At 49.8% G+C, this 23,033-nt stretch overlaps 1 protein-coding gene across 2 annotated transcripts in view; it reads left to right on the forward strand.

Moving 5' to 3' along the window:
• The window catches only part of ADCY2 (adenylate cyclase 2), a 379,164-nt gene extending 356,131 nt beyond the window's left edge, over positions 1-23,033 (forward strand). The window contains exons 21-25 of one of the 2 annotated variants that reach the window (XM_032469844.1): positions 525-671; positions 2,402-2,509; positions 14,385-14,499; positions 18,044-18,168; positions 22,224-23,033. In XM_032469844.1, coding sequence (XP_032325735.1) covers positions 525-671; positions 2,402-2,509; positions 14,385-14,499; positions 18,044-18,168; positions 22,224-22,376 — 648 coding nt within the window. In that variant the 3' untranslated portion in view covers positions 22,377-23,033. The remainder of the gene's footprint in view (positions 1-524; positions 672-2,401; positions 2,510-14,384; positions 14,500-18,043; positions 18,169-22,223) is intronic. The other variant, XM_032469848.1, reaches the window with a different exon arrangement.

The raw sequence follows: 23,033 nt of genomic DNA on the forward strand, positions 1-23,033 counted from the left end.
CACATGTATATAAATAATCAGTGTGATCTACACCAGAAATTAACACCACATTGTTAAATCAACTATACTTCAATTTTAAAAAAAAGAAATAACTTGGTGGGTTTTAGCCGCTCCTTTCAGCAGACACTAAAAAGGAAAATTCATGAAGCCTTCACTCCAAAAGCTGTAGCCATAAAGAGTCACTTCAGTACAGTAGTTGGGATGTCATTTGCTGAAGCCAGGAGCCTTTGGTCTCCTGTGATTGTCTGAGGGAAGGAAGAAGAGAGGTTTACGTGCAGGGGCGCCTCCTACTAACAGGTGGAAACGGGGAGTGCAGGGTGCGGGTTCTGAGCCCGCACCCCGCTCGCTGGAAGCCTTGACCTGTGATCAGTGGCTGGTGTCTAGAATGGCCTGGGACTGCGGTGGGGCCGGGGGACTGGGCCCTGGCTGACTCCTTTACCAGCCCTAAGTTAAGGAAACTCTTGGATGAAGAGCCTGTGTGTTGAAAAGTTTCCTGGTGCTCAGCTCTCCTCTCCCCCCGGCAGGAGTTATACCACCAGTCCTACGACTGCGTCTGCGTCATGTTCGCCTCTATTCCGGATTTCAAAGAGTTCTATACGGAGTCAGACGTGAACAAGGAGGGCTTGGAATGTCTCCGGCTCCTCAACGAGATCATCGCTGACTTTGATGATGTAGGTACTTCAGAGTTACCCTTGATGGGCGGGGGGAAGCCCCAGGCCCACACGCTGGCATTCCTGTGGGCTGGCAAGCCTGAAGTTAGCCCAGTATCTTGGAATATCTTAAACTTGCCTTTTGGCCTAATCTCTGGTGTTGGGCATTAAAGCTTTTTGCTGTGTTCAGGTCACTGAGTCGTTGGGGTGAGGCAAACACATACTATTTTTAAAGCTAGCATGAGTGCTAGGAACAACTACCAACATCCGGTCAATAAATATCTACCCAGTGTGCACATGGATTTTCTTGAAAGGCTTGAAGTCCAAGGAAAATACTCGCTCATCTCTTTATATGTAAAAAGATAATGAATATATTTATCACAGTAGATTATTGGCATGTCTGTCAGATATCAACCTAAAGGGGGCGTGGGTGGCATCCTTTATTATTGAAAACCAATAGGCATGGGGTGAAATGTATTTTAGAAGGGACAAAATGAATGTTTTAGATTCTGAAATAGATGTCATTTCTCAGTGTTCAATTTTCTGCCTACAAAGGCAACAGCGCATTTCGTGTTCTAGTAAGAACAAACAGACCTCTCTCTGGTTTTGAGGATGTTGCTACCACACCATTCTTAACAATATTGTGCAAATATAGGAAAATTGACATCCGTGAACATAGCTTCATCGTGATTCGTGGAACTTTGAAATACAGTGATGAAACTGCGTCATATGATGGTTTCAGGCCAACCTTCTAAATGTCTTGTGGGACCTGTGCATTTCTCACTGCTGCTGTCGCCATGAGGTTAACTCAAGGCTCTTGGTGAAGTAATGACACTAGACATTTCCACTCGTATGCCCCGTTCATAGTGGAAAACGGTGGCACGTTTGCTCCAGCTGCCGCTCAGTAGAATAAATGTTCTCCAGTACCAGGGGGTGAGTGACAGTGTTTGTTCAGGTTGGCCTGGCTCAGGGACGTGTGACAGTGGGCTTTATCACCTATCTTAGATTCTCTAACGTGTGATCTGGAAAGAATCTCCTCTGAAAGCCGGGTACCAAGGAAGGGTCAGGAAGATGCTCCCAGCCTTCTGTTAATGCCATTCTTCTCCTGAGCAGACACAGAATCTTCCAGAGTTTCCCTCATGTGTTCTCCCACCCAGTCTTTCTCTTCCCTACGGCTTCTATTTTGACCTTTTCTCCGTTCCCTAACGAAGTGGATGGGGAAGAGCCCAGTAGGAAGCTGGTTACTGATGCCAGAAACTGGGACAAAGGTTATTAGGGTGAGGGCTGGTGGGGGAAGCCACTCTAGATCTCTGTTCCTTCCACTCCCAGTTTCCAGAGAGCGAAAGCCAGTCCTCAGCACTGCAGTTGGGCGTACGTTACCGTCACCATGCAAGGAAGACCCCACTCACTGAATCCTGCTTTTATATTTAGGCCTTTCAGACACAGAGGGGGAGATTTATTTGTGGTCATTATCACCCACATCATCATTTATCCTATTTCCTTCAGTAGCAAATTCTGAAAGGTAATTCATGTGAATTAGAAGCAAATCATTGTACCGCAGTTCCTTCCAAGGGCACACTCTTTGTGAAGTGCGTGAAGTGCTCTTTCCCAGTGAAGCCCAAGGTCGAAGGGTGAATAGGCATGTCAGGTTCACACTACTGTGAAACTGGAATTTGGGAACGCCTCTAGAACGTGCGTGGCCTTGGGTCGGCACCCGGTGGAGTAACCAGATGATTGTCCTTGCTTCCCAGCTGCTGTCCAAGCCGAAGTTCAGCGGAGTTGAGAAGATCAAGACCATCGGCAGCACGTACATGGCAGCGACGGGTCTGAGCGCCGTGCCCAGCCAGGAGCACGCCCAGGTACAGACAGCGGCCCACGCCTGAGCCCCGGCCCCGCACACAGGGCGCCCGAGCCACAGCCAGAACGGTCAGGCAGGCAGCGAGTGACCCACCAACTGTGTCGCAGGCACGAGCTCAGCCTCAGGGATTAAGGGCTCATGAGAAAAGATGAGAATCCGGGAGGCTTCCGAGGGTCTGTTCGCAGAGCTCCTTTCTCTGGCGGACAAGGTGGCAAAAACCAGCCAATCCCATAGCTGCTCGACACCAGACAAATACACAGGAAAGTCGCTTAGAGCTGTTTACATAAAGGTGACTCGTTACAGGGGGGCTCCTTGTCTTCTGATTTAAAGCAGTGTGGTCGGAAAACAAGCTGACCACCTCGAAATTTGGTTGAAAAGGAAATTTGGAGAAAATTGAGCATCACCTAGGGCTTTTGAGGATTTTGTGTCAGGTTGTGTTCTGTTTCTGAGTGTGTGGGTGGGTGTATGCTTGGGAACTCGTGGGTCAACAAACAAGACGTGCCTTTCCCCTCAGGACGGTGGGCTCCCTGCCCGGCACCCGCTCGCCTCCCGTGGGGCTGAGGCGGTGGGCGCCGCACAGAGGAACAGAACTTTCCAGAGCACAGCTTGCTGTAGGCAGGTGGAGTCCCCCAAAGGGAGGACGAGCTCAGCCCCCACGTGCCCAGCTTGCCCCCCACCCCCACCGCCCACGGCGGGGCAGCAGCTTGCTCCAACAGGGCCGCCCCTCCACGAAGGTCAGGAGACCGTCCTCTTCCCTCTTAATATTCTGGGCCAGAGGCTGGGCCGGGAGACATCCGCGTCACAGTTAACACAGGTATTTTCCCAAGTGAACAGGGTAATATGTATTCCATGTCCTCTCCTCAGGCGTTCGCTCCCAGATTATTATTTTTTCTTTTTTTTTAATTTTATTTTTTATTGAAGTGTAGTTGATGTACAGTGTTAGTTTCAGGTGTACAGCAAAGCGATTCAGCTGAACATACACATACATTTATACATACATATATTTTCAGATTCTTTACTATTATAGTTTATTTCGAGACATTGAATATAGTTCCCTGTGCTCTACAGCAGGTCCTCGTTATCTGTTTTATATATAGTAGTGTGTATCTGTTTATCCCAGACTCAATGATTATTTTTCAATGCACTACTTCAGGGATAAAGAGAAGAAACAGGCAGTAAGGTAAACCTGGGAAGAACCCATCTCAGGCCCTAAGCAGCTCCCTTAAGCGGGCGCCCCTGTTTACGTGGGGTTGTGTATCTTTAAGGGTTGGGTTTTTATTGCCAGAATGTTAAAGTGTTGAAAAACTGCTGGGAATTTGTAAAATAAAGATATTAAAATGCACAACATTATTTTAATTTCAAATATCTTATTTAGACTCCAAGCAGAACTAATTCTGTTTTTACTTTCCTGGCTTTAGTAGAGGAAAACATACTTTTCAACACCTTAAATAATCTGGAAAAAATTATCCGTTAAAAGAGTAACATAAAATTATGTGTACAGGGAGGGACGTATCTTCTGTTGCCTCGGGCTCTCAGATGCTCAGCACAGCCCTGTCAGAACCCGGTTCAAGAGTCGGCCCAGGGCCGTACTAAACCCCGCAGGCTGGACAGCTTAAACAACAGAGATTGGTTTTGTCAGAGCTCCGGAGCTGGAGGTCCCGGATCGGATCGAGGCCCTGCGGGCAGGGCTCCTGGTGAGGGCGCTCTTCCTGGCTTGAGAGAGAGGGAGGGAGGGAGGGAGACCTTGTGGGTAGGACTTCAAGATAGGAATTCGAGGGGGGCACAGTTCAGTTCACAGCCTTGTCTTTGGTGAAATTTCAGTATTTTAGTTCATTCTGGAATCTTCTGCATTAACGTTGATTTTCTAACCATGCGGTAGGGTACTCTTTCTCATGATTTTGAGCTTTTGGGTGTCCCCTTAAATTCTGCACCTGAGGCGAGTGCCTCACTCTCTTTGCCCTCATCCCAGCCCTGACCCAGAGGCCTCTCCAGCTCATCTCCCCTCCTGTGGGCCACGTGGGGCACCTGACCCAGTCACCCCACCTCCAGACCTTAGCTCCCGACAGCCTTGGTGAGGATCCGCAGAGGCACCAGCACATGAGACCCACCCAGCACTCGGGGTCTGTGGGGGGGTCCATCCTCCATCATCCCTTCAGTCTACCGTGTCCGCCTGTCTCCCTGATCCTGACTCTGCCTCCACAAGACTCTGGTCTCCTAGATCCTCACCCAGTGTCTCCAGGCCTGTTCTCACCCTTCCCTAATTTTTTGCACAGTTTTTGGATGGATAGCCCTCATCCCTGACCCTCACCAATGCTGATGTCAGACATTCCACTCTTAAAGGTCAGGAAGCACTTCCAAATTCCAAAATCCAAGTCGGATTGCATTCCATCTGTTGCCTCTCATAGAGCCGGTGGCTGCCTCCTCTGGGAAGTCCTCTCCCGCTCAGCTTCCAGGCCCTTCACTTTCATGCATCCTCCTGCAGTCCTCCTCTGCTGACATGTCCCTGTTCTCTTCCCAATCCCTCCTCTCCATCAGGGATCTCAAGTAAGACTTGGTCTACCCACCTGTGTATTCACCCCTGCCCAAACCATTATCCACCTTCCTCGCCATCAGGCCACACTGGGGTCTCACATTTCCAGCTTTCCAGGGACACCCAGCTCTCTGACACCACCCACACCTTCTTGTCCTCTCCACTCCCAGGGCAGGGGCCCCCTGACCCACGTCCTCCCTCTCCCTCCAGTGTCCTCACCAGCCCTCAAACGTGCACTGTGCTTTTGTGCCAAGCAACACCAAGGTCTACTCAGATGGCCTTCAGGCCGGGTGCACCCACCACCTGCATCAGAGCCACCTGTGCTGGTTGCTGGGCGTGGTCTCCAGACACCTAGGAGTGGGGGTGGGAGCTGGAAAGCCCATTTCTGCAGTTTCCCCAGGCGATTCTGATGTGAGGGGGAGACACCCTGTTTTCAGATCTCACCCAGCAGCAGCGCCACGGCTCCCTCTTTCATAGGAGCCTCTCCTGCACCCTGACCGGGGGAGCCTTGCCTCACCCGACTTCCTGTGTCTAGACCCTGTTTCCTTTCCTCCCACGTGCTTTCCTGCTTACCTGTCGATGTGCGTTGCTTATCCAACATCCAGGTTGTAGCAGGTGCTGGGTCTTATGCGGTGTTCCCAGAGTCCCCAGCAGGGGGCTCTGTGCAGAGAGATTGGACGTGCGGTTCCATGAATGATCAAGTGCGTGCCGCCCTACTCCCCGGAACAGCATCTCACATCCCTCACTCCGTTGTACAGACCTGCTCCTCCAGTGCAAACCTTCTCCTTTTTCTCCTGCCGTCTTTGAACACTTACTAAGTGCCTCTGGAGTCTTTACCTTAAACAAGCGTAGGAGACGCCCCACCCCGGCCCTTTCTGCAGAAGGAGAAACTGAGGCACAGCAATGCAGTAGCTTGCCCAAGATTGTAGAGAGAACAGGCCGCTGCAGAGCAGGGCTGCAGACCCGCGCACTGCGGGCGCAGGGTCACCTCTGTCCGTCAGCAGCTCTCGGGCTGCTTCACCCCCTCCTCTTCTTCATCAGCCCCCACCAGGCTGGCGTCTGCACCCACGAGTTTGTATCTACACCACTCACCCACTGCTGCTCCCAGCCCTGCCTTAACACAGCACTCCTTTCACAGGCGCCCTCATCACCCGCACCCACAAAACCTGGCTTCTCAGCTACCCTGGGGCTGCATCCTGACTCCTTCCCCGTCACCAGTGTTAGTAAATGAGTGTTTGCCTTCATGGTAGGGCGGGAAGAGCATGACTTTCAAGTGAGACTGCGCATTCCTTACCATCAGAGCTGAGCTTTCTGCACTTCAGTGCCCTTTATATACAATGGCGATCATACTCATTTCACAAGGCTGTTGAGAAGATGAAATCAGTATGCAGACCGCGCCGTGGCCAGAGCAGGTGACACAGATGCCAATGGAAATAATAATACAGCTGTGGTCTGGACAGTTTCTATACTGACACCACTGCCTCCTCCAGCAGGGGAGATAAAAGGGTTTGGGGGCATAAATGAAACACGATACGTCCTCACATCCATGCAGGGAGTTTTCACTCCATAGGAGCTATTTTTATTTAGACCATTTCTTTAGAATCTTGGTAAGATCATCCTAGAAATATTTTGAAGTGCATTGAAGATCTTCTGCAAGTTTATTATGTTTGATTGGGGGGATAACATGCTTGATAAATATTAATATGGGTATTAGTTATTTTTATGAGAAATGAACATCCCTTTTGCCTTTTGTAGCCTACCTGTTTCTCTAGTTATAAACAAAAAACTTTCTACATATTGTTTGTAAACCAAAATTTTCTATTTATTGTTTAGCCAAATATTTAGTTTGACAACAAGATACGTTCAGTTTGCCAAATACATTGGGTTTTCAAGGATTCATGTATTTTTTCTTAAATACAAAAAAGAGGCAAAGTTATCTAGATAAAAGCCTTTAGAAATTCAGCTTTTGTTCGTAGTCACCTCCGCATTTCCTGCTCGCAGGCGGAGCATAAACGCACAGGAGCTTGTAGGCACCTAGTCAGAGCGGGGCTTTAAGTCTGCCTTGTTGCTTCATTTGTGTTGTTTAAGTGAAACAGTACTTTCTCATTTTAAGCTTAAAGGCAACGTGACTAAATGGTTGGTTGTGTTACGTGTAACAACTGATTGTGGTTTTTAAAAGAAGCAGGCATTTGTAAAAAATAAAATGTTCCATCGAGAGGAGACTTGCATTCCAACCCCACTCTCCTAGTCCCGCGAGCTTGCACCAGAGAGGCAGATGTTCCACGATGACCGTCGGTGTCAGCAGAACCGGGGGCTTGCCCACCTTGGTGGCCCTTCATCTTCCCATCAGGACCTCATTCCTTTCCAAGCCCCACAGCAGCCCCCTGCTTGTTCCTGGCAATAGCCTTTAGACTTCAAGCCCTGATAGCAAACTTGTGGTTGCAAGTATGTTTTTCTTGACTTATGTAGACTTTTTTTTTAAAGGACATCTCAATTAAAAAAAATTATCATTGCCTGCTTCTCCTGAAAATTGTTAGGTCCCCTAATGGTCATTCCTGGTGACAACAGTCATCGGCTGGAGCAGAGAAGCAGCTGCTCCATTTGGACTTGGCGCCTTCTCCAGTTTACCACACTCCACACCATTCCCTATTGCCCCGTTTCCTCGGCTGCACTCTGGAGCCTCACCGACTCACCCCCTGAAGGGACTTTGCCCACCCTATCGTAAAGGAAGTCCATCTTTCGTGCCCAAATCAATGAATGGGGTTAACTCTGGTCTTAGCAATTACGTAAATTGGTTTTGATCTTCTAAAAACAAATTTTACTAAGACCTTAAATAAGTCAAAAGCAAAGTACAGAGATGAGAGCTTTCCTTTAAACCCATGCTTGATTGTATTTTTGCTGTGATAAGCCAAACCTCTAGCTTTTATTCAGTTTCAAACAGAGTGATGCCCATGGCCAGCGACACTTTGGAAGGAAATAACTTGTGGTGTCAGAATAATGGGGAACGGAAGAGGCAGAGAAGCAAGAGGTAACAGGGAGCTTTTATTCCTATCCAGGTGTGAGTGCTGGTGCTTATTAAAAATTTGTAAGCATTTGGGTTATTGCTCTTTTTTATTATTTTATTTAAAACTTTATTTTAAATTCTCTATTTGGAAAAGGTTTCAAATGAGTTTCAAAGTTTATTTATTTATTATATGCAAACAAATCTGACAGCAGGCCAGGGGTGTGGGTGGAGGGTGGTTGCTGATTTGCAAGCACAACTTCCCACTCTGTCTCTTTCTTGCTGAGTTCGCCCCGTAGACATACCACTGCGGCTAGCGCTAGCATTGCTCTGTTATTCTGCTCCCTCCATCTGGCAAATCAGATCCCAGGCTCCAAGTGAGCCACTCGTGAGATTCCTGAACTTGCTTGCTCAGTCTGTTAGCCAAACCAAGCTGACCGACAAAGCACTGAGCAATGAACTCTGCTCATCCACATGCACTGGGTCTGGTTTTCAGCTCCCTCTCTGCCTGAATTAAGAGCTGCTTGGCTGTTGGAGATTTTGTTTAGCTAGTAGGTCATCCAGCAGACATTTTCTTTACCCGCTATGGCAAGTGCCAGCTCCTTGTTAGTGACAGCCCCTCTGGAACTGCCCTCCAGAGTTGACAGTCTGGGAAAAGTCATGTATGCAAACAGCAACTCCAACGCTGGGTGAGCATGGATGGTGTCTGGGAATGTTAGAGTGTCTCAGCTGGGCTGCTGTGAAAAAATGCCATAGACTGGGTCACAAATAAGAAACATTTATTTCTCATGGCTCTGAAGGCTGGGGAGGGCCCTCTTCCTGGGTTGCAAATGACCGTCTTCTCTGTGTCCTCATGCAGTGCAGATGGAGGGCAGAGAGGGGAGGCAGCTCTCTCCAGTCTCTTCTTATAAGGGCACTAATCCCATTCATGAGGGCTCCACCCACCTGACCTAATCACCTTCCAAAGGCCCCACCCCCTAATACCATCCCATTGGGAATTAGGCCCCCACATGTGAATTTTGGGGGAACTCAGACATTAGGACACTCCACCAAGTTGACCAGGGAGAAGTCACGAATCATTCTCTGCTCTTCTGCTGCCGGTTTCTTAGTAACTAAAGCGTGTGTTGAAACTCATAACCATAGTTCCCTTTACTGGAAAAAGTAGAAGATAGTTTTGGTCCCTGCTGAGATGAAAAGCAATATTCCAATGCTGCCTATTTTTGCACAAACACCAAAGCTGTCGTGGTGCCTGGGAAGCAGAGAGAAATGCCCTTCTGCTACTAACAGGGAACAAAAACTGAAAGAAGAACCATCACTCTTTGCTGTACAGACCGCAAAGCTAAAGGGTACTTAACACGCCAGACACTTAGGTCGTTGTCAAAGCCATAAGTCTGTGCAGGGTGCTCCGTGTGTGGAGGCAGGGGGTGGGGGGTGGTCCTAAACTGGGGCGTAAAGCAGTTCTTGCTGCCGTTTTCCTCTGTGATGCAAAGTGATGTGCTTCTCTAACCCGCCATGAAGGAAACCAAGTAAGTCCTGGGCCCCACGGGTGCAGACTGAACACGTTGTCCACATGAATTCATCTAATCTTAGCCACAACCCTATGAGACTGGTAGTTATTGCTTCAATTCACAGATGAGAAAACTGAGGCCCAGAGCAGTTAAGTGACTCAGCCAAGGCCACACAGCTGATGATTGTAGAACCTGGAGCTGAACCCAACATTGTCTGACTTAAGAGTGCTAGCAATTATTTAGTGAACTTCTTGGTTTTAGCAAGTAGTGATCAGAGAATAACCAATGATCCTAAGAAATTAAAGAAAGGGGTGAATGAGAGAAGCATGGCTGAGGGAGATGGGCTTGGGAGCTGAGGAATCAGGATGGAGGGGGCTGTCTGAATCTCAGGTTTCCAATTTAGGGATTTGAAACTGATGACACCATTAACAAAAGTACAGGAGTCAAGAATAAGAGCTGTTTATGGGAGATTCAAAGATCATATTAGTTTTAGACTTCCAAGTTTGAGTTTTCACTAAGACATCCAAGTAGAATTCCAGTCATCCACATGGGTGGCGGCTAGTTCCAGAGCCATGAATGAGCAATTCTTGGTTATAGTTCTCCATCAACGGAATCTCTCTAAGGCTCATCATCCAACCCATCTGTCTCCATTTGAGTGACAAGACGATCAAGGAAAACTGCTTACCTATTTGTCTACATGTCTGTGCGTATTTTATTTAGATCTCTCCCTGAAGAAGCTTACAAAAATGAGCACAGCGCAAAAATACTTTTAAATTAATAGACTAAAGTGCAAGGAACCTGAAGGATAAGATAGAAACAAAAATGAGGTGATGCCATAAAATGCAAATCAAATAGCAGAGCCCCGACCACAATCTAGCTGTGAACAGGGGAGGAGGCGAGATGGCAGAGGCTAACTGTCTAACATAAGTGTAGCCACCCCAGCTTTCTTTTCACTTCCATTTGCACTGAACACCTTTTTCCATGCCCTCACTTTCAGTCTGAATGTGTCTTTAGATTTGAAGTGAGTCTCTTGTAGGCAGCATATATATGGATTTGTTTTTAATCTTATCAGTTGCTCTGTGTCTTTTGACTGGAGTATTTAGTCCATTTACATTTAAAGTAAGTGAAGACTGAGGACCCTGCAGTCAGACTGCCGGGCAGCAAAGCCTGGTTGCACCACTTACACAAGGTATTACCCTCTGTGTGTTTCCCACTCCCATCTGCGTAATGAGGATAAAGACACACACGCCTTCATGGGCGTCACTGTGAGGATTAAGTACATGCATACACACACTGTTCTTATTAATTGTTCTGAAATTTCCAGCAGCCAACACAAGTGCAATGTTTTTGTGTTCATAAGGTGCGATCAGATCACTCATTCCTTAGTATGTTTGGAAACCAGGTGAAGTCAAGTTGAAGTCAGATGCTCCACTGGGCACCTGACCCATGCTCTAGCAAATAGGCCCTCGAGACCATAGGGACGGGTCTGTAGTGAGCAGTGTGCTGGGTGACTTCCTCACGGAAGATGGTTTAGCACATTGAATGGGGAGGGATATTTGCTGGAATGTCCCGTAATGCATATTTTAGTCAAATACATTCTCTGGTAGAGTGAGATCAGGTGGAGAACACTGTGTCCAGCTTATTCCAAGTTGACTGTAGAGCAATCCATGGATGACCCAGGAATCAGGCCATTTTTCATAAACATTACTTCATGCCTCTGAGTTTTGGTAAACACCGGGAAGCTGTGCATTCCAGTCCTGTTCTCCAAAAGGTGCCTGAAACGCGGGTGTTCTGAGCGCCGAGGGGAGAGCTGACCTTCATGGTGACAGTCAGCTCACCGGATCGGGCTGACTTCCTTCGGAGGGCTGTGAGGTCCGAGCCATTCTCCCGGGAGCCCCAGGCAGAAGAACCGAGTGCTCCGTAGACAGCGGTTCTAAACCTTCAGAATCAGACAAACACCAACATAGTAGGTCCTCCGTGAACGTTTGCTGGATGGAGTGGGGGCAGAGAGGGAGGAGAGGAGAGGCCAGGAGAGGGGCCTGTGGGCATTTCCCCTCAGTTGTTACCAGTCACTTGGGTTATCAAATAACCTCAGTAAACATGCATTGACTTTAAAAAGCTGTGTTCCTTGCATGTTGAGCTTCCAAAACAAACAGCTTGTAAAATGTGTTCCAGGAAACTGAATTAGTGGTCTCACTGTGTAGCTGGAAGTCAGTTAAATATTTGGAAACGGGAGAAATTATTTGGATCACGGGAGAAAAAGCTGATTCTGATACTGTCACCAAACATCTCTCAAAAGCTCAGTTATGAAGCCTTTTTGAGCTGAATTTGAACTGGGCTCTTCTGGAGACTGAGCAAGACTGTCCCTAGGTTTCCTAAGCCCAAGTGAGTCACTGACGCTGGATTTAAACCCCGTTCCCAGAGCTCAGCCTCTCACGTACCACTGAGGTCACGTGACACCTGCCAGTTAAGCCTGCCGCGTGGGAACAGGTTGGGCAGCCGTTTATCAGGGAGTGAAGTTTGCTCACTGCACCTTGGTTCCATATAAAAAGCAAACCGTTTCTCCCGCGGCCCATCTGCCCTCCTCGCCGGGACAGTTGTCATTCTTACCGCCTGTTGATTTAACAGTTCGTGCTTCCCATTAAGGTGCGATGTATTCTAACAAGCTGCATAAACCTCCAAACGTGTCTCTCCCCTAAGCCGTGAGGTGGGAAATATTAGCAAGCTCTGATGGAAAGCATAACTCTTCTAAGAAGTGACTCCTTGCCCGCCCACCGAAGGTGGCCGACCGTCTGCTTCGCACTTAGAATTGTCTAAATGCTGTGGTTCTTCTCCCATGACATTTAAGTTGTGGGTTTACGGCGACAGCAGTATTTGGTTTGTCTTTTTTCTAGAATGACGCGTTTCACCTGAGGGTAGGAGGGGCTCTCTGAGTTTCTCTTCCCGTTCATACGTACACTGTTCAGTGCAGTGGTGCTCGGCTGGGAGCGGCTTTGTCCCCCAGGGGACATAGGGCCGTGTCCGGAGACAGTTCGGTTGTCGCACTGGAAGGGGAGGTGCTACTCGGCACCAGTGGGTGGCGGCCAGGGATGCTGCCCCACATCCTGTGGTGCACAGGACCCCCCCAGAGGAATAGCCCCCCAAACGTCTGCAGTGCCCAGGCTGAGAGACCTTGCCTTAGCGCTGCCGCTCCTCTCGGGCGTCATTGAAATGTTGTGTGGCTCCATGGGATAACCCTCCTGTGGCGGCCCTCATTCTCTCAGCAGTCACCTTGGTTTCTCCATCTCCTGTCATCCTTCTCACTCTGCTCCTGAAGCCCTCACAGTTGGTGTTTCTCTTCACCCTCCACAGAGAAGGCCCCCGCCCCCGCCCGCGCCCGCGCCCGCGCCCGCGGTCACCAGGCGCCGCCTCTTCAGCGTCCCCGAGAGCTTTCTCCACCTCTGATTCAGCAACCCCGGGGCCCGATGAGCGTAGACACTCGGCCCAGAAGCCACGGCGCGAGACGCACAGCGTGTGTTCTATCCTCTCAAGTCCTCCCAGTGTCCTTTGCTGACACCCCGACCCCGCCCTGTGGAGAGCCTCCCCCAGGCCACCCCTCTCACACTCTGTTCCCTTTTCCTCCCTCGGGGCCCCCACCCACTGCAGTGGAATGGCTCCTCCGGGGCACCTGCTCCCCACGTGCGCCTCGCTCGGCTTTGACCTCCCCCCACAGCTGACGGTGCCCTCCCTGTTCCTCCTTCAGGACATGTAAATTCATACATTTTATAGATTATGCACACATACTGAGAAATAATCTATTTTTTAAAATACAACTAAAACTAGAAATCTCAAAAGGATGAACTTCAGACTAAGTACAGAAATCACAGGTGTGCCAAATGAGTGGTAAATGCGAGTCAGCAACAGGAGTAATAAATACAAATTAACAGTAAACAGAAATAGAAATTTTGGGCTTATCTTCGTTGGAAACCGTGGGCTTTCCTTCTCCTTCAGCTCTGTGTGTGTGATAACGCTCTGTTCCTCAAGGGGCGATACGCCACCCAGGAGCCAGTAAAGGCAGGGAATTGCCCCCGTGTTCATTTGCTCAGGCGCCCTAACAAAGTAACACAGGGTGAGCGGCTTAAATGACACACATTTATCTTCTCCCAGCTCTGGGGACCGGAGGTCGGAGATCGGCGTGTGGGCAGAGCTGGTTTCTTCTGAGGCGTCTCTCCTGAGCCTGGAGATGGCCACCTTCTCCCGTGTCTTCACACGGTCCCCTCTGCATGTGTCTCTGTCCTAATGTCCTCTTCTTCTAAGGACACCAGTCACCCAGGATTCGTCGTACTGATGATCTAATTTAATCTTAATTCCCTCTTCAAAGACCCTGTCTTCAAGTACAGTCATATTCTGAGGTCCTGGGGGTGAGGGCTTCAATATATGAATTTGGGAGGGGGCACAATTCAGCCACATCCCCTCCCCAAAGAAGCCAGAGGAAGGACTGGTGTTCCCAGAGCCAGGGAGCGCTGTCGCGGGTGAGGAGTGAGTCCCGGCCCTCTCTCCCCTCAGCCCTCACACTGGTCAGTCCAACAGGAACCCAGAGGGCCGCCTCCCCAAGGCGGGGCCCAGCGCAGCGGGCGCAGGGCAGGCAGCCAGCCCCTCCTCAGGGTGTCAACGGTGTGGGCCCTACTCGGCGTCTTCACGCTCCACGTCTCCCCAGGGCCAGCGAGATGCATCCAGGCTCCAGGCCGCCTGGAGGCTTCATTCTCACACAGCCTCCGACGGGAGCCTGTCTGGGACGGGAGGGGGCGCCCCCCGGCCTGCTGAGTCCTAACCCCGTGGGCTGTCTGCTTTCTTGCAGGAGCCGGAGAGGCAGTACGTGCACATCGGCACCATGGTGGAGTTCGCCTTTGCCCTGGTGGCCAAACTGGACGCCATCAACAAGCACTCCTTCAACGACTTCAAGTTGCGAGTGGGTATGTCTTGCGGGTCTGGGGGCCGCTGTCGGGAAGGAACAAATTCACGGGAACGCTGATGATCCTTGCGGTGTGGGAGCTGCACAGGCACAGATGTGTCATTACAGGGGCAGGACTGGAGGGCGGTGCAAGGGCCCAGGGCAGCTAGGAGCCCCGGAGGCACTTCTGTGCAAATTAGAAAAGAAATACCCCCTTTGGTTGCATCAGGCCGTGAGCATTTGGTTTCACAAGTGGCCCATGAGCTGCGTTTCAGTCCCTCCAACCAGGGTCCCTTCTGCAAGTCATGGGGGCCACAGCCTTCAGCCATCCCCAGGGGCTGAGGAAGCCACTGACTGTAAACTGCTCCACCGTTTATGAAACTAGAACCTGCTATGAGCTGCAGGATGCATCCAGACTTCAGAGATGTCAAAATGCAAAGAAGAAAGGAGGGAGGGAAAGAAAAGAGAAGGAAGGAAGGAAGGGGAGAGAAGAAGGAAGGAAGGAAGAAGAGAGAGAGAAAGAAAGGAAAGAAAGAAAAGAAAAAGAAAAGGAAAGAAAGAAAGAAAGAAAGAAAGAAAGAAAGAAAGAAAGAAAGAAAGAAAGAAAGAAAGAAAGAAAGGGGAAAGGAAAAAAAGGAAAGGAAGGAAGGAAGAAAGGAAGGAACAGATGCACCTTAGAAACTGTTGGGACAGTCACCCTGGGGTCACAGCCTACAAGAACACCAACTGTGTTCTAAAGTCTTAACATACCTAGAGGTTTTCACATTGAATATTCAAATTTGAGAGAAAAAGCCAACTTTCTTCCAAAAAAAAAAAAAAATTCAAACAGTGGGAGAGTATAGCTCAGTGGTAGAGCACGTGCTTAGCATGCACGAGGTCCTGGGTTCAATCCCCAGTCTTTCCATTTAAATAAATAAATAAATACCTCCCCCCCAAAATTAAATGAATAAAAAATAAATGAAGATGGTTTTTAATTCAAATAAGTTCTTCCTTTACTTTAAGTTGATTCTTGACCATGTTTCATGCCTCGACTTTTACAAATGTCTATCCAAAAACACAGTGTGTTTTAAACCCTCAGGTCTGCTTCTGACATCCCAAATAATGTATTCCAGCTGCTGGCCAGTGACCACAGCCCCTGCTGCCCTAGGCTTTTCCTCTGGCTGCTCAGAGGAAGTGACATTTGCACGGTCACTTACAGGCACTCGTGATTTGTAAGAGCTTCTTTGACCATTTTATGCTGTTCTTGGCCACATATTTTGCTCCTTCTGAAAGCAAGTCCACATAAGAGTAGTTCTGTTAACAAATTCGATCTGAATGGCTTTTCACTTCTCTTGCATACAGATCTCAACTTTCAAAAAATCCCAATATGTAGAGCTGTGTTCTTCCTTAGCTGTGCGTATGTTCTGAATTTTTTTAAAACCCAGAAATAGCTTACATCTCTTGAGCGAGTGGGATTCTCTTCACTGCACGTATGTCCTATTGATTGTCAGCCTCTGAACACACTTTTACTTATGCCTCCTCACCTGTGTGCACAGCGGACCTTTCCCCGGGCTGCACGGCGTACAAAGGTGGGAAGGGCCAGGCGGGCAGGACACCGCCCCGTTAGCCTGCTGTCCCCGTCAGGCACGGAGGTGTCCTTTCCACCCTGGAGCTTCTTATTTTAACAACTTGGAAAATGGGCTCCTTAAACTTTCATAGTACCCTCCTTAAATAAAAAAAAAAAATCTATTGCATGGCAGAATCACCCTGCTCTTGTCACATATGTGTGGACCAAGATAACATTGGCCTTCATGGCAAGGGAGGGGGAACAGGACAATTCTTTGCTCGTCACATGTGTCTCATCAGAAGCACAGTGTTTGAGGGGAGGGTATAGCTCAAGCAGTAGAGTGCCTGCTTAGCAAGCATGAGGTCCCAAGTTCAGTCCCTAGTACCTCCTCTTAAATAAATAAGTGAATTTTAAAAAACCTAATTACCTTCCCCCACTCCCCCTCAAAAAAGACGCAAAAAAGATATAACAATTTAAAAAAAAATTTTTTAAAAAGGAGTGTAGTGTTCTTGGCCTGGACCATAACAATATTTTCCAAAGTAACATGAGGAATTCAGTGAACTTCCTTCAGTTTTTGTTTGTTTTTTTTTTTAACTGGGTGCTAACTTTACACTGATTATTGTGTAACTGTTAATATCTACCACTCACCCCACAAACCAGCTCTGTTAGATTTCTGAGGAATCCTGAGTTCAGGGTCCCCGTGGGCTTTGAGCCTGCCTTTCCCCAAACCCTCAGCCTCTCCCGGGGGCAGCATCCCTGCTCCACCTCCGTGCACAGCGCCATCCAGTGTCAGTCCGTAGTAGGAACTGAGAAGAGTAACAGGGGCCCCTGCAAAACCATGATACAAATAGCTAGAGCCGAATTCACTCCTAATGTCCTTTTCTGCATGTCAAGATGCAGACTCAGTCAGTTAGGGGGAACCACAAATCAAGCACACTCCTGCACTTAAGTAGAGATCACTGCTTGCCAGCAATATCGTCCCAGGCTCTCTCCCCCAGTCCCAAGCCGCTGACCGAGCGGGACTCAGAGCAGCCACCGGGAAAGCCTAGGGCAGCAGGGGCCGCGGTCACTGGCCAGCAGCTGGAATACATTATTCTGGATGTGAGAAGCAGAGATGGCAGATGTATTGAGTGCGCCACAAAAGCAAAGGTGAACCGCTTTCTCCCGCCCTGGGTACCTTCAGGGATTTTGTGGAACAGTGTTGGGACTATGTCTCCTGCCTCCCTTTCCATCACAAAGAGGAAGCTTTGCCTCCTATCTGTAACAGTGGGGAGTGATGCTAACAGATTGTACCCCAGGGCTGCTGGGAGAATTAGAAGTAAAGCCCCTGGAAGAATGCGTGGCAAGTAGACAGGGCAGCACTGGTGCCAACAGGGCCAATTCCAGCGAAATGTTGGAGAGAGTCCAGAAGTCCAGCCGTGGCAGGATGGCCAATAAATGTAGAGAGTGTACTCCGTGTAGCCGTTTACATTAACACCTGGGAGGGGAGGGGAGAGCTCAGTGGTGCTCACGCACTCAGCATGCAGGAGGTCCTGGGTTCAGTCCCCAGTACCTCCATTAAAAAAATTTAAATAAATACATAAATAAACCTAATTACCTCCCCCCAAAAGATTAAATTAAATTAAAATATGTGCATTTCAATATCAATTAACTGCAATATTGGAAAAGAATACAGTGATCATCTCTTGTCTGAGATTATGTGGCAACATAGAAAAAAATGTATTATAACGTTCATTTTTAAAGTATACCAATTTTATTCTCTTATGGAATAATGATAAATAGTCATAGAAGCATGAATCAAGGTGGAAAAGGGAAAAAAAGACATATTTTCATGTTTTTGAGATGATGATAAAGTTAGAGGAATTATTTTTCCTTGTTTCAGAGTTCCGCGAGCTGAGCTAACGTGTGCTTGGTAATAATGGTTCAGGAATGGTCTCATAAAACTATCCTGTTTGAGATAGTTGCTCAAACTGTTAAATTCATGATCTGCACTTGTCCACCTGGCTCTGCTGTGTCACAGGTATTAACCATGGACCTGTAATAGCTGGTGTCATTGGCGCTCAGAAGCCGCAATATGACATCTGGGGCAACACCGTAAACGTGGCCAGCAGGATGGACAGCACCGGCGTCCTGGACAAAATACAGGTAATTCCGTCCGCTCAGTCATCATCGGCCATGTCTGTGCTCTTGGGAACCAGGATTAAGTATACAGTGAGGATAACGATTTATTATAACAAAGGAAAGAAAGTAGACCTTGAAATTGACTTTAACGTTGTATTGGGGAAAATATTAATTAGTTTCCGCATTAACTGTTAACAAGAAACATTGTGTAATAGTATGAAGGTTATTGCATTTGTGACAGTAAATGGTCACGTGACTTGCGAGGCAGCCTGCGGGGGGGTGTGGTGCTGAAGCCCTTCTGTCCTCTTCCTTCTCCCAGCCCCAGCCCCTTGGTGTAACCAGAGCCAGGCGTGACCTGCCTTCCTCTCTCCCGGGGTGGGGGCTGGAGCAGGAGGGTGAGTAGAGGGACCAGCCGGGGGAGGGAGAGACAAAATGGAGTGATGTGAATGGTGCAACTAGATCGGACTAGCACAGGGTTTGTATATCCAGAAAGCTCTGGAATCCACCCAAGGGAGAGAAAGCCAAGATCTGACAAATTAAATCAGCAGTGACGGCATACACCTGCTTGGGGGCACGGTGCCAGTCACCTAGGACAAGACCCTCACTCTCCAAATGAGAAGGATGTATTTGTGCGTGTATGTGTGTGTGTGTGTCTGTCTACGCTGAACTTCCTATTTGCCTCGCCTTCAAAAATGACTGGTTCCACATTTCACCCCAGCTATGCTGAATTCTGGAAGATAAATTCCTGCCAAGTGGCAAATTTGTAAGAAAATCACTGGACACAGGTAATAGGCTCTCAGTTTCTTGTCCTCTTCAGAGAACTTGAGTCCCTGTCCTGGGCCTCAGCTTGGCCGGTTGTCCTCAGATAACCTTGCCTCCTGAAATTACGCGGACGCCAGAGCCAACTGTTAGCTTCCGCGGAACCGGTCAGTCTCAGTGCCACCGCGAATGGGCTCTTCGTTAAGCCTCTGCTTAACCCGCTTGCTCTTCACGGGGCTCCGTTCATCCCTCCAAGAGGATTCTCTCTCTGACCTTCTTGCCTTGTTTTAATTCTCTATGGAAGGTGACCAATGTGACTTCCGGGTGTTCGCCTTCCAGCCGGAGTATTAGTCAACAGCTGCTGAAAAGTCAGCAACCGCCCAACAAAGAGAAGGGAGAGAGAGAAGGAGGAGTCACGGGGGGAGGAGGAGAAGTGCCCTGGCTGGGAAGGCACCGCCAAGAAACAGAGAGCTAACTCTGTGCACCCCAGACCAAGCTCTCCGCGGAAACGGGGCTCCTCTGAGGGGGCTTTCTGCACGGACACCCCCGGCCCTCCTGGGACCCAGGGACGCTCCAGCAACCTCGGCCCACCCGGGCCTGACATTTGGTGGGGAGAGTGGCTGCTCCCACTGAGAACACACCCTCCCACCTGCGGGCCAGCCTGGGCCCCCGCCACACACCGGGAGCGTTCAGAAGACGGATGAACGTTCGCACCTGCTTCACAACCTCCAGGCAGTTGTCCAGCACTTGGGATTCGTACCCACAGCGATTGAAGAGAGGCTGGCCGGGGGAGCGCTCCCTCCTGGAGATCGTAAACCTGCGACAGGTCAATGTTGAAGCTGAGCTGGAGCCCAGTGCATCCCTAAGGGGATACTGGGCGTCACACGGCTCCGTGTGATTTAGTGCGGTGAGTGCGGCCACCGGACCGTCTCGGTGCGCTCCGAGCCCCCGGTGGACAGACAGCTTTTTACTGGTCCAGGGCGAGGGGTGCCGCAGGCCTGTGCTCACTCAGCTCAGAGCCAGAGGGCCTGCATCCGGGTCGGTTTTTTCCCTCCTGAGGGTGTAGCTCCCTCTCGCTCCAGTAGCCTCTCATGTCTATTTACGTGCAAAAAAAAGGGGGTGAGATGCCAGGAGAAATAAAAAACGATGCTGAGGATATTAAAAGTGTCTCCTGAGCCTGTGGAACAGTGTCTTTTTATTAGAGAACGTTACACTCCCACCAGGCTTTCTGTGCCCAAAATACAGCCTAGAAAGCCCCTCGCCACCCTGCCAGGCCCCCCCGGACTTGGAGGAATGATCACTGGTGATTAGCGGGGAGGTGGCTCCCGCCTCCCCGCGTCATGGTAACTCTGTGGTCAGAGCTACCAGTTCCAATGGCTCCAAAATGCCAAGGGCCGTGCTCCGCACCCACCTCACTGCAGAATTAACCTCCAGACACTGTGAGTGCTCCGCCTGGAAGGCCGGGAGGCAACTGCCTGTAGACGTCTCTAGCTCTGATTGCCGCCTAAGAGCTCTAACCTCGAGAACGTGTTTGTCTTCCAAGTTTCTTGACTCTCCATGTTTTTTCAGCTCTTACCTAAGGTTCCCGAGCCACCTGTCCTCCCCCGGGACCTGCGCCCAGCCAGGGAAGGGCAGGACGTGAGCACCTGGCATCTGTGTCCCCCGTTTCCTTCCTGCTCAGAAAGACCCACGCTTGGGCCCCCTTGCTAGGGTCTAGCCGCTGGGTCACACTGCGGAAGACGTAGATTTTTCTAGCTCTTTCCCCGAGCCTGCCCTTGAGATCCTCACAGCGCACACTTCAGCCTTCCTTCCGGGGGCCCCGGGATGCTGTCCTGGGTTCTGGTAAGCCCAGCCCTGCTCTGACTTGGATGTGCTTGGGCCTCTGCCCCGTGACAGTGTCTGTCCTCCGGACCTCTCTCAGCCTCCGAGGGGCTGGCTCACCGCTGCTGCCGCTATCCCACCACTGCCTGGCCCCCGAGAGTGTCCACACCAAAACCAAAATCGTGGCGTAGCCTGCCCAGCGCATGTGTGTCACCCGCGTGTCCAAGGTGGCCGGGCCCCACGGGTGCCATGTCTGTTTCCTCTGATGAAGTGGGAGGAAGTCTCTCCCCTCTCTGCTTTTTCACATGCTTCCAAAGCAGCATTACCAGGATTTCTGGGAAACAGCTCCGTCCTTCTCTGCTCAAGACCCGGACACCTCCTGGAAGGCCTGGAAAGGAACCACGTTCCCACAGGTGGACCCTCTCCTCCGAAGCTGAGGTCTTATTCGTAGCCGAGTCTGTACACCGCGTGTGTTCTCTGCTTAGATGATGTCTTTTTTGGGAGGCTCCTGTGACACGCAGACAGACAGACCCCAGGCAGGCCTGCTCTTGGTCCCCAGACGTGGTCTCCCAAGGAGAACACAGCGCATGCCCAAGCTGAAGGCAGTGAAAGGGTGGGGACCACCCATCCCCCCACCCCCGGGAGAGGAGTCGTCCCCCAGCAAGGCTCACTGCCCACCGACCCAGCGGGACCGGGACGTCACGCAGCAGCGCGGTCCTTGCCTCGTGGCGCAGGGGCAGGGGATCAGGAGTCTCGTCACACTGACAGGCTGCACGGGAGGGACTCTGCTTTCGGCGTCCCAGCATCCTGAGTCAGTCCAGTGAGATGAGGGAACTTTCCAGACCTGACACAGCATCCCGCCCACACTAAGGCTGATGCAAAGTCCCAGCATTCTTCCAGTTTTAGCTCATTTCATTCAAGTACGTTAAGCCCGAAACACGTGGCTGTGTGCAGAGTTGATGGTGCTGTCTCTCGTGTGTTTCATCTGTATTAAAATCCATTATGAATATTTATTATTTCACGAAATGATGTTCATAACAATTTGTGAGCATCATCCAAAACCCCACCGCTTTAACATAGTTTGATTTACTCTTTTTATTCCAGGTCTCTTATGTGTAAGTGCATCATCTTCACGTGGTTAAAATCATAGCTTGGTGGACCCTGGCTTAGTTCTTTTGGGGGGTGAAATAATTCGATACAATTTCAGCATCAGATCTGGGACATTGATCATGATAGCATCGTAGTTCACTTGGCCTGGAGATGACTGGGGGGTTGGCTGCTCCCAGCCTTTCTCTTTCACAGCACTGAGTTAAACATCGCCTCAGAAAGCTTTCCTTCTCCTCGACTGTTACCTCTTCTCCTAATTTCTCAGGAGTAGAATGAACGGGTCAAAGAACGCGAACACTTCGGGGCTCCTTGTCCTTGTGGTCAGACGACCTTGGGAAGGGTCGTGACCACACCGGCACTGAGCACGTCTTCGTTTGTCCCTGCGCCTCTAGGTCACCGAGGAGACCAGCCTCGTCCTGCAGACCCTGGGGTACACGTGCACGTGCCGAGGAATCATCAACGTGAAAGGAAAGGGGGAGCTGAAGACGTACTTTGTGAACACAGAGATGTCAAGGTCCCTTTCCCAGAGCAACCTGGCATCCTGAAGCGTCGCCTTCACTTCGGCAAGAAGACTGTATTTTCAGGAAGCTACAATGCACTTTCTGACTGCGAGTCTGTCCCTCGTTTGTGATGTGCGTGCTCTGTTCTGTCCTCTGGAGCCTTTGCAGACTGCTCCCTGTCACCCGGTGGCGTACCGTTCGGTGTCTGATGTGTGCCAAGGTCTCTCTGCCACTTGCACTGTGCTTATTCCTAAGCAAGAGGGAAAGGAGTGTGCTTTCGGGGAGAAAAGCATTCAGAGAACTGAGACGAGAGGTGAAGCAAACACAAATTCTTAAGGCAATAAAACTAGGGGGTGTATATTATCTTCCGGTGCATGTTCTTTTCTGGAAAATACGGTAGCTCGCCAACTGCATCTGCTAGTCTGATACTGAAACACACAGTATTTGTGAATAAGTTGATTCTGTCGCCCCACCTGGAATCCGTGTTCAGCCACGTGTCTCACTGCAGGGGCTGTCCACGGGCCCCGCTGGGATCCATGGCCCCGTCTCCTTGCCCTGTCCTGTCTCCTGCCAACAGCACGTCGCCATCCATCACCAGAATTAGTTCTTACAACCTAGGACTAGTTTTGTACCAAACGTGTCTGATGTTTTGATGCCATTGTCTTTTGTAAGGTTAATTCATTAAAAGTTTTATGTACTTTG

Source organism: Camelus ferus, chromosome 3, assembly GCF_009834535.1.
Source record: "Camelus ferus isolate YT-003-E chromosome 3, BCGSAC_Cfer_1.0, whole genome shotgun sequence".
NCBI classification, from domain to species: Eukaryota; Metazoa; Chordata; class Mammalia; order Artiodactyla; family Camelidae; genus Camelus; species Camelus ferus.